The sequence below is a fragment of the Papaver somniferum genome, chromosome 7 (genome assembly GCF_003573695.1).
Source record: "Papaver somniferum cultivar HN1 chromosome 7, ASM357369v1, whole genome shotgun sequence".
Lineage (NCBI taxonomy): Eukaryota > Viridiplantae > Streptophyta > Magnoliopsida > Ranunculales > Papaveraceae > Papaver > Papaver somniferum.
The window spans coordinates 602,693-618,311 of NC_039364.1; the positions used below are offsets into that span (position 1 = coordinate 602,693).

The 15,619-nt window shown below is 36.5% G+C and overlaps 2 protein-coding genes across 2 annotated transcripts; both read right to left on the bottom strand.

Moving 5' to 3' along the window:
- Positions 1–543: 543 nt before the first annotated feature.
- Positions 544–2,351, bottom strand: LOC113300568 (MDIS1-interacting receptor like kinase 2-like). Its single transcript, XM_026549772.1, has 3 exons — positions 1,740–2,351; positions 1,341–1,582; positions 544–994 (listed from the first exon to the last, which is right to left on the bottom strand). Exons 1-3 carry the CDS (start codon positions 2,349–2,351, stop codon positions 544–546), a joined length of 1,305 nt encoding a protein of 434 aa, XP_026405557.1.
- A 6,063-nt stretch (positions 2,352–8,414) lies between these two features.
- Positions 8,415–9,741, bottom strand: LOC113292814 (hydroxyphenylpyruvate reductase-like). The gene is made up of 2 exons (XM_026541660.1): positions 9,275–9,741; positions 8,415–9,071 (listed from the first exon to the last, which is right to left on the bottom strand). Exons 1-2 carry the CDS (start codon positions 9,695–9,697, stop codon positions 8,556–8,558), a joined length of 939 nt encoding a protein of 312 aa, XP_026397445.1. The 5' UTR covers positions 9,698–9,741; the 3' UTR covers positions 8,415–8,555.
- Positions 9,742–15,619: the final 5,878 nt, after the last annotated feature.

Below are 15,619 nucleotides of genomic sequence, written 5' to 3' on the forward strand. Positions count from 1 at the left end.
ACCCTTATCATGACATGAGTAGGTCTGCTAAAGTAATAGTTTCAAACAGCTTTGGCGAAGATGCATTGCTCCTAGTTGATGATGATAGCTCCGCTGATACTTCTTCCATATTTGGACGAGTTAGTGGATCACCACGTAAACATGCAAATCCAACTTTCACAATACAAATTATTTCATTCTGAACTACACCCGGTGGTGCTCCAATGCATTGATCCAAAATGTCTATCAATCTTATGTTTTGCCCCACTTTACTCGCAGATGAAGATGGAAGAAGAATATGAGACAGTAATGTGATGACTTCAGATGGATGCCTTCCCATAGTACTTCAAATATGATCATCCCAAAGCTATACACATCACACTTTTCCGTCACCTACACTGTATACGCTAGCTCTGTAGCAACATTATAAAGAAAACAAATAATTCTGATTTACTTTAACTTCAGAAAAATGGTGCCGATTACCTCTGTAGCAACATTATAAAAGAAAAGAAATGTGTGATAAACCATATTAGATAATATACCTGGAGCAACATAACCGTAGGTTCATGCAAGTGAAGTCCAATTTGATGAATCCGGCTTCAATATCCTTGCCGTGCCAAAATCAGAAACTCGAGCTTCATATTCAGAGTCCAGTAAGATATTGTTTCTGGATATGTCCCTGTGAACTATTGCTGGAATGCAATCATGGTGCGTGTAAGCAATTGCAGTAGCAGTTCCTTTGATGAATCTCACCCTCTTTATCCAATCGAACCCCACTGCTTGTTCCCCATCACATAAAACATTTTTCAAACTTCCCCTTTCCACAAACTCATAAACCAAAAATGAGATCCTCCTTTCTATATTAGAACAGAAACCAAAATGTTTCACAATGTTTCGGTGTCGTATTTCTGTCAATGCGTGAACTTCCGTTTCAAATGACTTGAGATCAAGTAACTCAGAATCTTCATCTGACGAATGAAGTTTCTTCACGGCAACAATTTGACCTGTCACAGCTCTGCTTTATAAACGCTCCCATATCCTACCGTACCAATACAGTATTTAGCATCAAAATCCTCGGTTGCTTCAATTATGTCTTCACACACTATTTTCCCATGGTAATTCCATATCGAAAAAAAATAATTGTTCTGGTATTTGCAGTTGTAGCTTGATCCGTAGGCGCGATATTTCTTACCGTTTTATTCCGAAGTCGAAATAAAATTGCTAAAAGAATGATTAAAAGACACAACGAACCAATCAATGGAAGTAGGATTGCAAGCAAAAGATTTTTGTTGCCTTGTTTTCTTCTAATCACAACAGAGGAATCACATGGTTTTAAACCCTTACTGTTACTGCCACACAACCCTTTGTTGTTCTTCAATGCATCAATTGGAGCATCCTTAAAGGCCTTGATATTCGGAAGAGAACCATTCAGTTCGTTGTCAGAAATATTGACAGAGGTCAAGTTAAGCATTTGATCAAATGAAGATGGAATTGTGCCGAAAAGCTTGTTATGAGATAAATCTAGTGTTTCCAATTTGATTACTTTTCCAAGGTTTGAAGGGATTTCTCCACTCAAGTTATTGTAACTAAGATTTAACAAAATCTGCAAAGAACTGGGGTGGAATGGTTTTATTAAAGTTGTTTTTGCTCAAATCCAAAGTTCATAACTTTGAACACTCCCCTAGATGTTTAGGTATTGAACTGATGAGTCTATTTGTTGATAGGTTGAGATATTGCAAGCTGGATAACATTCCAATTGCCGAAGACAACTCGCCAGAAAGATGGTTATTACTCAAATCTAACTCGATTAATGACGACAATTTTAACAACTCAGTTGGAATTTCCCCAACTAAATTATTTGAATCAAGACGAACTTTAACTAAACTCTTCAACTTGCCCATTACTGGTGGTATTCTACCGGTGATATTGTTATCTGAGAAAGTAAAAAGTGTCAAATTATGACAACTCCCCCAGTCTTTTGAGAGTTCACCATATAACATATTAGAATCCAAACCAACCTTGTATAGATGTGGATACACATGAAACGCCTCTGTTACGTTATCAACCAATTCATTATTCATAAGCCAGAGCTTTCGAAGGCTGGTGCAATTTCTAAGGCTTGTTGGTATATTACCCGTGAAATGGTTGTTATATGTTATAAATTCTTCAAGTATCCCATTTTGGCACACGTTTTGAGTTAAATAACCAAAAAGCTTATTCTCACTCAGATACAATCCTTTTAACTGTGTCAGATTGTTCATTCCTATGGGTAGTGAACCAGTTATTTCATTTTGAAAAACAGATAGAACAGTCAAATTGATCAAGTTACCCACAGAAGCAGGGATTGAACCACTGAGTTTGTTCACGGACATATGCAAGGTAACTAAAGACCTTAGATTTCGAAAATCACGAGGAATGATGCCAGAAAGTTGGTTAAGTCGAGAATTGATATAGGTTTAGGGTTAGAGAAGAATAGAGAAGAACAAAATAGATTTAGAATAATTATTCTTATTGGTTTTCCTTAAACGAATATACAACGGAGTTTGATATTTATACACAGACTCTCAAAGACTTGCCGTGTACGGCATATTACTTGAAATACAATACATCCTATACAAGGTAATACTCTAGAACATTCTATGTCCTAACACCCTCCCGCAAGCGTAACGGGTCATCTTGAACCATTAGCTTGAGTCTTAACAGATGAAACCGATCCTTAGACAAAGGCTTAGTAAAGATATCGGCTACTTGATCTTTAGAAGAGATAAATCGAACATCTAACTGTTTAGAAGCAACTTGGTCACGAAAAAAATGATAGTCTATCTCGGTATGTTTCGTTCGAGCATGAAAAACAGGATTAACAGTAAGATAAGTTTCTCCAAGATTATCACACCATAAGACAGGAGGAGATTTAGTGGATACATGTAACTCCGAAAGAAGAGATTGAATCCACATGATTTCAGCAGTAGCAATTGCAAGACCACGATATTCCGATTCAGTACTAGAACGAGATATCGTTTTTTGTTTATGAGCACTCCAAGAGATAAGATTTCCACCCAAAAAAATACAATAACCACTTGTAGAACGACGATCATCTAGTAAACCAGTCCAATCAGAATCCGTATAAATAGTAAATGTTAAGAACTATTCCAAACGTTGAAGTTTGCTTCAAGTAACGTAATATACGTTTAACAAGACCTCAGTGATGTTCAGTCGGATTATGCATGAATTGGCAAACTCTATTAACTGCATAGGCCATATTAGGACGAGTAAACGTCAAATACAGTAATGCACCAACAATACTACGATATTTTGTAACATCGGTGAGAGAAGTACTATGATCAGATGACATATCTCCAGTAGTACTTAGTGGAGTGTGAATCGGTTTAATACCATCCATCTTTACTCTAACAAGAAGATCATGAACATATTTTCTTTGTGTAAAAAAAAATCCTGAAGAGGTATGCGTAGCTTCGATTCCTAGAAAATAGGACAGTGGACCAAGATCCTTAATAGCAAACTCAGTTTGTAAAGAAGTACGGATTGCAGCAATGCCTGAGATACTAGAGCCGGTAAGAATAATATCATCAACATAGACCAGTAAGAAAAAAATACCAGTAGTATCACGTCGAATAAATAGAGATGAGTCGCACTTGGAAGCAATAAATCCATTATCCAATAAAAATGTACTAAGTCTATGGTACCATGCAAGTGGATCCTGTTTCAGACCGTAGAGAGACCGTTGAAGCGTGCAAACATGCGTAGGAAAATTCGAATCAGGATACCATGGGGGTTGTTTCATATAAGCCTTTTCTTCAAGATTGTCATGTAAAAAAGCATTCTGAACATCAAACTGATTAATCGACCAATTATGAGAGAGTGCTACGGTGAGTATAATACGAATAGTACAGGTTTTGACAACTGGACTATAAGTTTCACCGTAAGCAACACCTTCTTGTTGATTGTAGCTTTTAGCAACTAACCGAGCCTTATGGCGTTCAATGGTGCCATCATCTTTGCGTTTAATACGATAAACCCACTTGCAACCAATAAGATTCATGGAAGGATGATAGGGTACATAAATACACGTACCATTTTTAAGCAAAGTATTATATTCTTCATCAGATGCCTTACGCCATTTAGGGTCAGCTTGAGCTTGAGAGTAACATGTCGGTTCAAAATCAGCTATCAGTGCATATTTAGAATTGGGTTTATAAATCCCATCCTTAGCACGAGTGATCATCGGGTGTCCAGAAGAAGTAGATGACGAAATTTCACCCGTATCAGTAGAAGGCATGGGAATGGAGACAGCATGCATATCACCAGAAGTTTGAAGCAAGTCCTTAGTAGACATCGTAGTGGAGACAGGTGGTATTCCTTCTTGAATAGTAGATGTGGGTGCAGTAGACGTGGGTGCAGTAGATGACACGAAATATGGAGAGGATTCTAGTTGTACTCGAGAAGTAATATGATCACCGGAAGTTATATTTGGTGATATTCCACCTTGAACAGTAGACATAGGTGCAGTAGGCACTGACTGTTGTGGTAAAGGTCCAGAACTCGAAAAAACATTATTACCAGAAGAGCACACAGATATTGGTAGAATATTTATTGAAGGGGATAGTACCTGAGTATCAGATGACGGGGATGATGGCAACATTGCAGCAAAAGGAAAGACCGTGTCATTGAACACAACGTGACGACTAACGTAGATACGACCAGTAGGAATATGAAGACATTGAGATCCTTTATGCGATGGAATATACCCTAGGAAAACACAAGGAGAATATAATGAATCCATCTTATGAGATCGATAAGGACGCAAATGAGGATAACACAAATACCCAAAGACACGTAAAGAATTGTAATCTGGTGGTGTACTAAAAAGGACTTCATAGGGGGGCGTTTTTGCAAGAGCAGAAGTTGGAACACGATTCATTAGGTAGCATGTTGTAAAAAATGCATCATACCAATAAGACGAAGGAACATAAGCCATAGATAACAAAGTAACACCAGTTTCACGAATATGACGATGACGTCTTTCGACTAGACCATTCTGTTCAGACGTATGAGGACATGAGAATCGATGAAAAATATCATGTTGCTGAAGATAGGGAGTAAATTTACGATACTCAACAACATTATCAGACCGAAAATTTTTAATTTTTCGGTTAAAAAGATTCTCAACATGCTTTTGAAAAGATGAAAAATAGAGTAAACTTCTGATTTGTGAAACATAGGAAAAATCCAAGTAAAGCGACTATGCGCATCAATAAAAATAATATAGCTATAGCCTTCATTAGACAAAACATGAGAAGGACCCCAGACATCAGAAACAATTAAACCTAATGGGTTCAAATAATGAGTTGTACTAGAAGAAAAAGGTAGTTTGTGACTTCTATGCTCATGACAAGAAGAGAAAAAAGTGATAGTATTGCTAGAAACTGGAAGAGAAAATTTAGAAATAACATGACGCATAATACGCATCATGGGATGTCCTAATCTAGAGTGTCAATTATGGAGACTGGTATGTTCACCAACACACGCCTTTGGAGAAATTGAAGACGCATCAAGTTCATAGAGACCTCCTTTCCTACATCCGTGTAGAAGCACTTTCCTCGTACATCGAACCTTCACAAGACAGAAATCAGGGTGAATCTCAAATAATACGTTATTATCAGTGGTAAGCCGGGATACGGACAACAGATTATGTGAAATTTGAAGGGTGTAAATCAGATTGCGAAGATGTAACTTACGATCCGGAGTGCCTAGAATCGAAGAACCAACATGAGAAATGGGGATAGAGGTGCCGTTACCCAATTGAACATGATCAGGGAAAGTGTATTCCGAGAAGACATGTAGTCGAGAGATATCATTGGTGATATGATCAGTTGTGCCACTGTCTGGAACCCAAATAGCCGGAGAAGAGAGGCGTGAAGCTTGAGTCATATAGGCACGAGGTGCTGAGGAAGCTTGGGCTGGTGATGATGGATGTCGACGAGCTGGTTGGGGACGGAAGTTACGGTCAAACCGCTTCCAGCAGAGATGAGCAATGTGACCAGTTTTGTCACATAATTGACAAGAAGTTTGCTGACGATTACCTCCATCAGTTGGCTGTCCATTACCCGGGCGCTGTTGAGATGAGTTTGACGTCGTAAACCTTATAGAAGACGCAACATTAGCAACGGGACGAGAATCCAAGGTCTTGTGTTGTTGTTCCAGCGCAGTTCAAAAGTGAGCAAATAAGTGATGAAGTCTTCTATAGTCATATCAGCCATGGTTGTGGTAAGGGACGTAACAGTAGGATCATAGGAATAATCCAAGCCGGCAAGGATACAATGGCGTAACTCAGTGGTTGAGACAGTGGTGTTAGCAGCAGCCAGGCTATCAACGATGTCGCGAGCACGATCTATATACTGTCTCCTAGAAAGAGACCCTTTTTGCAAGACGCAAAGTTCACATTGAAGATGATGAATATGAGCAGCAGACTTTGATGCAAATAAAGATTCAAGAGATGTCCAAACTTCACGGGAGGTGGTGAGACGATGAACTTGTCTCAAAACAGCAGAGGTTAAAGAGGAGAAAATCCATCCCAGTAGGATACGATCTTGTTTCTTCCAGACAGTAAAATCGGGATTAGGGGTGGACGTGTGTGGAAGAGTTGCAGAGGGACAAGGCTTTCACCGTTAACAAAGCCATCTAGTTCATAACCTTGAAGATACGGTCGAAATTGTGCATGCCAAAGCGAGTAATTTGTGTCATCAAGTTTAACAGTAATGATATGATGAGGTTGAGAGAATAGTGAGGAAGACATCATTGATTGAGAATAAGAAATAATTGTTGAAACTGCAGAAGATGCGGAAGCAGTCGAGAATTGATATAGGTTTAGGGTTAGAGAAGAATATAATAGATTTTGGTTTTCCTTAAACGAATATACAACAGCGTTTGATATTTATACACAGACTCTCAAAAACTTGCCGTTTACGGCATATTACTTGAAATACAAGACATCCTATACAAGTAATACTCTAGAACATTCTATGTCCTAACAGTCATTTAGGTAAAGACTTTCCAGTTTAGTCAAATTGGTTAAAGAAGCAGGGATTGAACCACCCAGATTGTTGAGAGATAAACCTAAGAACGTAAGAGATCTAAGCCTTCCTATATCTTGAGGAATGATGCCAGAAAATTGGTTATCATAGAGGTAAAGATTGTTCAAGTTAGTCTAATTGGCTAAAGAAGCCGGGATTGAACCACTAAGATTGTAAGTGTCCAATCCTAGATGAGTAAGAAAATATAAATTGCCAATTTCTTGATGGATGGATCCACTAATTTGATTTTGAGAAAGGTCTAAATATCGCAGACTTGTGAGCGAGCTTATTTCAAATGGAATGCGCCCAGAAAATTTATTCTTGTAAAAATCAAGGAGGGTGAGTTTTGAAAGATTTCCGATTTGGGACGGAATGTTCTCGGAGAGTTCATAGAAGCTTAAGTTAAGTCTAACTAAGTTAGAGAAAGACGAGAAGTTGAAATCATGTAGCGTACCTTGTAAACCCAATCATTTATATTTAATTCTGAGACGCTTCCATATTTGGTACAATGGATACCATACCAGCTGCATGGACTCCTTGTACTCGCAGTAGAATTTATCTTCCAAGAGGAGAGGAGAGAATGATTTTAGTTAACAAACCCTGATTTCCATTTCAGAAGAGCATCTACTTCTTCTTCTATTTGTTTTTTTTATGAATTGAAGTAAAAGAAGAACCAGAAGCAAAGACAATAAAAAGATAAGATGAAAGCAACAGTAGTACCATAACTAATATAGCTCTAGAGGCAACGTTTACTCGTAGCAACATTCTGAAAATTGTCAGAAGAATAGCTAGTTTCCGTTTTCAAGTCATGATTCAAAAAGTCTCTAACATCGTTTCTTTTTATTTGTTTGTAATCAAATATGGAGCCAAATCAGTAATCTTGATTCTTCCATTCCCTTGATCGAATATTTTTATTTGTTTGTCCCCTTTTTATATTAAGAGAGAAAATGAAAGAGAAGTGGTCCTTCTATGAGTATACTAGTAAAATCATAACATTTGACTTTCCATATATGAAAACAAGCCTATTTTTTGACATACCCAAATAAAAAAACAGACATATTTTTTAGACGAAAAATGGGTCACTTGTCCAAATATTTTTAAATCACGGTTCAAATGGACGGGTAAAAAATAGTTTGGGTGAAATGGTCAAAAAAAATAGTAAGGTTTCATCCTTAGCTTAAATTTAAAAAATAGCAAGGATGAAACTGGATACATCCTGTTTAAATTAAAAATAAGAAAAAATATTTGAAAATAGGCACGATGAAATTGGTTACATCCTGCCTATCTTTACATTTTTGGCCATTTAAACAGTATCAAAATCTAACTGTTCATTTCACCCAGGAATTGTTGATTTTGGTCTTTTTAACCAATTTTGTGTTTTTTAGAAACTGAGGGAGTATCTCTTTGTATGACACAGTCTTAGTTTTCCCATTCTTAACGAAACAAATGGAACTTCCCTAAAACAAAAACCAACAGGTTCACTCCTCAAACAACTGGGGTTAATAGAGGCTTGTTCAGGTAGTGAGCTTCTAAATTCTTTACCACAAGATTTCTCATTTCTGCACGAGTTTCACATGTTCCACTTGCAACATGTGGTTGCAGGACTACATTATCGAGCCCTAACAGTTGTTCTGGCACTTCAGGTTCCTTCTCAAACACGTCGAGACCAGCACCACCCAATCGACCTTCAACCAACGCAGAAACTAGCGCAGATTCATCAACAAGAGGGCCACGAGCGATGTTAATCAGGACTCCATTTGGACCTAATGCATTTATCACTTCATTGTTGATAATATGATAAGTTTCTGGTGTGAGTGCACAAGCAACAACGAGGATATCACAGTTCAAAGCTAACTCCATGACGTTTGAATAGTTCTTGTATTTTGTGGTAGTAGGTTTTTCATCGCAGTAACTTATAGGGCAACCGAAACCATCCACTCTCTTGGCGATTGCTGAACCAATCCGTCCCATACCCAAGATGCCTACTCTTTTACCAGAAAACTGCAATGGATACACAAATAAAGCAGATGAAGATAGATTCAGTTAAACCAAGCCTGAGATGAACTGACACTGAGATATAATATGCCTATGGATTTAAAGAAATAATATAATTATCAATGTCACAGTAACACAGTGGTAAAATCTGGGAAATCTAAAAATGAAGAGAAATTTTGAAAAGATAAAACGGAAGTGAAATAGCAAACCTTAGTAGTCATTTTGAAATCACACAGTTTCCACAATCCATGTCTAACATAACGATCACTCTCGCAAATCCTCCTCAAGGTAGCCAAGATCAAACCAACAGCTAGATCAGCAACATCTTCAGTCAACACATCTGGTGTATTAGTAACTCTGATACCTTTTTCCTTGCACTTAACTAAATCAATCTTATCTAAACCGACACTAAAACTCGATATGATTTCCAGTTTAGGTAATGAATCAATCAACTTTGCATCTGCACCAGCAGTTCCACTACCTACTATAGCTCTAATTGAATTTGAATTCTCTTCAAGAAATTCTCTCTGATTAGGTACATTCCAAAACCTAAAGAGCTTGAATTTGTTATCAAGTTCTTCTTCGAGTTCGGTGGACATTGGACAGATCATTAGAACTCCGATTTCCTCCATTTTTCTTAGATATACAAAAGATGGTGGTTAAGAAAAAATAAGAAAACCAGGATTAAATTTTTTCAGGGTGAATGATTTCTCTTCGAAGTTTGATGATATATATAAATGACGAGTCGGAAGAACTTGCCTATCTGGCTAGCAGCCAGCTCATCAACAATATTTGTGACTATTTGTTGGGATTATTGAAGTAAACGGTAATACTTATTATATCTGGTTGACTGGTTGTTGGGATTATTTTATTCGTTTACTTACCTGTTTTGTAACATTATTAGAGAATTTCTAACCGAATTTGGTATCTAAAATTATTAGATGGCACTTAGAATTTTAAAGACTTCCAATAAAAGAAATATTTCCAATCTTTTTCCAATTTAACAACTTGTGTTTGGAAGGTATATAGCAATAATGCTATGTTGACCGTGGCATATGAGAAAATCCCTGGAGAGAAACTTAAGCGGCCCTGTTAGCTCCTGGTGGGGCTTCTAGGCTTTCTTTCTGGATTTGCCACGGTCCACGTAGCACTACTCGGTATATAGGGTCTTTGTGTATTAACTATTGAGGTGTGTCGGTTTGGTCTTATTGACTTGGTCCAATTGTTATCCGGTCCTTTAAATATGTAATGCATTTGGTCCAAAATATTATTATGTGGAATGATGCCATCATTTTTAAATAATGTATAAATATATTTTTTTTTCTTTTTTCTTCTTTTCATACAGAAAAAAAAGAAAAAAAAAATACATAAACACCTTTAGAACCACTGACGGACCTACAGTCCAGCTAGCGTGGGCTTTAATCCAGGTAACCGTCACAGCCCAACAACCTAAAAAAAATGAAATGCTATGCTCGACCAAGGCTATTAGCCTGGACTGGAAAAAAAATTAAGACTTCTTGGATTCGTCCCTGTTTGGAACCTTATGTCAAAATATGATAAATTTGTATGGAAAACTCTAGACCAAAAAACTCAAACGAGTGTCATTGTTATTATATTTATAAGCTTTTAATTTTTACCTTATCTTTCACTAAAAATCAAATACAAAATGAATTACGAGTTTATTCTGCAAAATGAACTATTTGGATAAAATATTATATAAATGAACTCATAGGATGAACTAACATTCGAGTTCATTCTATAAAATGAACTACCTTACGAGTTCAATGTAAAAAATGTATTATTATAATGAAGTACTATTAAGAGTTCATTCTACCATATGAAATACCATTAGGAGTTCATTCGACTACATGAGCACTAACATGAGTTCATTCTACAAATATGGACTACCATAATGATTAGTACATTAACCCTACAATCTGAACTACCATACTTATTGACTATCATTATGAGTTCACTTTACAAAATGAATTACCATTCCTATAATATGCACGCTATTATTCTGAGTTCATTAATAATGAAAATATTTATCACAAATTTATTCTACAATATGAACTATAATAATGAACTACTACTACAAATTTAATATTCAAAATGAACTACTATTATGAAGTTCGTCTACAAAATAGTTGCAAGAATTAATTATCATATACTAGTTCTTTCCACGAAATAAACTGCTATTTAATTTTAAGTTTTTTTTTCCCTAAAAAAAATCAATTCTACCTTCACCATTTTTAAATAAAACTGGGAAAAAAAATCATTAGATTCTCCGTATTTAATCTGCCAAACTGTCCATTCATTGAGTATTGAATTGGACGCGGTTGCCGAACTTAAGTACATCATGTATTAGATTGAATAGGGACGTAACAAGTTCAAATGGATCACATATACTGCTCAACCATAGCCACTGGTGCTCTATGTCATTGGTTCTTCTTGGGACCATCACTAAGACATGTCTCCCAAAGTTGGCCCAACATTAATTTTATCTGTAGTTATTGTGATCGTTATATTCATTGAATCATACGCGTGTTCAGTCGGTACCCTTGCAACCAGTGTGGAGCCGTCTCCTACCCATTTTTGGGGTGTGAAATGGGATTGCGACCCTGTATCGCACTGAGGGTTACCATTTAGAAGCAACTTACTAGTACAACTAGAACCGAAAACAAGCTGAAAACCAGTAGATTGACCCGGCTCGGCCCATACAAACCACATCCGATATGGCTGGTTGTATAAATAAGTTGGGTAAGGGTTAAAGAAATGATAACTTGTTGGGGAACGGGTCAACCCATCTATGCGTGTTTTGTGCATGTTTTTGAAGTGTGGGTAATTTAATATTGTGGAAACATCTGAACCCAAGCTTGACACGTTTGTCTGTTTATAACATAATCAAAAGTAACCTGCTAGAATTTAAGAAAGCATAAAGCCTTTGGAAAGACAAGTATTTAGCTTTGGCAATAACCCCTTGGAGCTCCATTTTCTTGTCCCAACAGATTTTATCATTTCTTTCCAACGACCAAACTATCATTGCACGTATCATTACCCATGACTTCTTCTGTGATTTCGGCATATCCTTAGCCCACCAAGTACCCAACATAGTCTTTATGGAGGAAGGAAGCTCATTAGAAGTGTGAAGCTCATTCCTAAAATAAAGATGGAATTTTATTTCGAAACACACACCATATGAAGAAAGCAACGTTAGGAGGATAACTCTGCCCCAAAATATTCTTAAAGTTATGACTATCAAGGAAAGAAATATTTATATATATTGTGCTTGTTGTATTTGCATGTGATTTCCTCTTCATTTGACCAAACAAAATTCACCACACCAAGCTGGGTCTTTGTAATCTCTGAGCTCTCGAGACTGCATCAGGCATGTTCAGAATTTCCGAATTCCAATTGGAAGAGACAACAAACCCATTGGAGAGTTCAGACTCCATATCGCTGTCAAACAACTAACAATCTTCCTAAAATCTAACCTTCGACCTCTATTGACTTTAGAAATAATACTACCTCAATGTTTTAATAATCGGACCGGCCATCGAACCATTAAAACTACTGAGTCAAGGTTTACTGGGTTAACCGGTGGTTCAACCACTGGTTCGATGGTCATTAAATACAGAATAACTTCAAAAGCAGCGTTGATCTTATCTAATATATTAACCTTAAATCGTGAGGTATGCTTCGAACAAAAAGAAAAAAAAAATCAAACGTGTGGTGGTGGATCAGGGGGGTCACAGTTTAGTAAAGCAAGGACCTGAAACAATTATTAACCTTCCATAAATCCAAATCAACTCCTCGTATACATTTTCCCCTCCTACCAAACCGTCTAACTCTTTCTTTCTCTGTTTTGTTTTTCTGTGTCGGCGACTCTCTCTCTATTACCAACACGGGAGAAGACCGGCTACAAAATTCTTCCTTTTCTTTTCTAAATTTGTCAAACGATTGATTTTTATTTTATGGATTTATCTTTTTATAATTAATGAGAAGATTTCTTTTTTTCTTATTTCCATGAATAAATCTGATGATGGATGATTATGGATACGATTCTTTAAAACAAAATTCATCTTTCAATAGTTATAAATCTCAAGTAAAACAGATCACGACATATAGACTCGGCGGAACTGATGTTCAAAATTTTCAATGGATGCTTCGGAAAGAAAAAAGATTTGGCCGAAAAACAAACAGTTGAACAGTCAAAAACCCGGCTGAGTCAGCGGTTCACCGTTTAACCGGCCAGTTCACTGGTTTTTAACATGTTCATGGGTTAGTATTGATCAAGACCATTTTTTCACGGGTTCGCCGATCCTTCGGTCCAACCGTACGGTCCGGTCCGAGTCTTAAAACACTGCAATACCTTCGAAAATTGGTTGTGATAGCCATAATTCCTTTCCAAGTTGAGACCCCATAAGTACCTTTTGATTGGTTAAAAATAAAAGGTTCCGGACTAACGTCGTACTTTTCGCTTATGATCTTTCTACAAAGCATTTCCACCCCTCCTCTAGCGCAAATCTCCATAACCACTTTACTAACAAAGCATCATTCATATGCCACAAACTCACACTTTTTTTCTAAGTCAAACCGAGGTCGTTTCACCAAATAAATCTTCATCTTATGATGCTTCCCATCCCGGGGAAAATATATCATGATTCTCTCAATCTTATTAGCACAAAAACAGGATTTCAAATAACGACATGAAATAAATATGTAAAATAGCTAACACACTATTAACTAACGCAATTTTTCCTGCCCTAGAAAAATTAGATCTATTCCAGTACGATAATTTTTGAGTACACTTATCTACCGATTCTATTCCATTTGCTTGTACCATTACACCTAATCCACTGATTCTATTCCATTTGCTTGTACTAATCCGCAGAGGTAAACCCAAGTAAGAATCGGGAAGAGAATCACTAAGGCAGCCCAACAAAGAACAAAATTGACTCATATCAACATTACAAGCCACGCCATACAACTTGCTTTTCGCAAAGTTAATTTTAAGATAGAAAAAACCTCAAAACCTTGTAAAATCAATCTCAAACTTTTCAATTGATATACATTCGCGTCCAGAAAAATAAAGAATCATCCGCGAATTATAGATGGGTGATAGAAGAACCATTGACTTTGTAGTGATCTATACTGCAAAATGGATAATCAAGCTCAATACACAACTAACACAAATTCTATTGGATGATTTTCAGATGGAAATTGCAGACCACTAAATAGGGAAAAACTCCTAGATATGTGCGACATACACAATCAGTAATTAATATTAAGGCACCCACTAACAAGATAGTAGCCACCAACAGGGACATGACAGATTTTGACATTAAAATCGTTAATACGGCCTTGTTGTTTAGCTTCCAACAATTTGTTTCTTTTTTTGTCCAATCAACAAATTTCAATTCATTCAAATCAAAATAGTGATTACATGTTCGCTTACAAGATTAACAAAAACATCAAAAAACATCAAGATAATCAATACCCTAATACAAACAAAGATATCAACTACAAGTATATCGCGAAGAGAAAGAGCGATAAACTGCAGAGATATCCAATTTTTGATTATGTATAAGGGAAAGATGATGGTATAATCCGGAAAAAATTTCGAACATTTGATTTGATTGTATTCTTTTAGGATAAGAGATGCTCCAGAAAGAAAGGAGTGTTGAATCGTTGATGTTTTTGAATCGAGATAAGCAAGCCACGAACCAGCCATCAAAGATTGAAGAACTCTCCCCATAATGATGAAGAAAAATCGCCCCAAAACGGCGAAGAAACATATCAAAATACACAAAAAATGATATAAATACATCTTATTCGATAACTATTACATAAAACTAGAAAAGTAAAACGAATCCTTGCTCAGATCTGGTTTAAAAAGACCAAATCTAAGCAAAAAAGATGAAACAACTCTTGGATTTTTTCTTTTTTTTTTTTTTGAGAAGGGTGAAGAAAAGGAACAAGAAAGAGAAAAATATTAATGAGGAAAGAATTTCAAGAATGATAAAAAAAAATAAAAAAGAAGAGAGAGGATCGGTCATTAGCTTCAGCATAAATGAACAATTGCTTTAAGATGCATTAGTTACAAAGATAAGCGGAAACTTTTTTATTTTAAGGATAAAACATCGACATAAAAGAAGATTGGTTATTAATGCATCTTATGATCCTAGTTAGTAAGTTCACGAATGATTCGCGAATCATTCGCGAATTTTTCCGTATCATGAATTTTACCGTCTTATTCGCGTACGTTTGCAACTCCGAACCCAAGTCGCGTATTATGTGGCATTCCCGGATTATTCGCGAATCGTTCACGAATTTTACGTATCCCGAATGATACGTCCGCTTAATTCGCCATAAATTCTTTAGCTTTTACTTTTCAAAGACTCCACTTTTTGGGCTTTACTGCCTCCCGAGCATACACGACCGAATATTAGACGTGTTGTAATTTTTATGAAACAAAAACGACTGAAGAGATTTGAAGGTGAAGGTGAGAGAGATCTCAAACTCACTAACCAAGCATCTAAACCACCATACGA

Excerpts from the sequence above, each read along its gene's own strand:
- LOC113300568 (XM_026549772.1), bottom strand. The coding sequence starts at position 2,351 with ATGTCCGTGAACAAACTCAGTGGTTCAATCCCTGCTTCTGTGGGTAAC. Across the intron at positions 1,583-1,739 it reads TTTCTGGCGAGTTGTCTTCG|ATTTTGTTAAATCTTAGTTA; the intron begins GCAATTGGAATG and ends AGTTCTTTGCAG. Across the intron at positions 995-1,340 it reads GCATTGAAGAACAACAAAGG|AGCTGTGACAGGTCAAATTG; the intron begins GTTGTGTGGCAG and ends TTTATAAAGCAG.
- LOC113292814 (XM_026541660.1), bottom strand. The coding sequence starts at position 9,697 with ATGGAGGAAATCGGAGTTCTAATGATCTGTCCAATGTCCACCGAACTC. Across the intron at positions 9,072-9,274 it reads ATTTCAAAATGACTACTAAG|TTTTCTGGTAAAAGAGTAGG; the intron begins GTTTGCTATTTC and ends TATCCATTGCAG.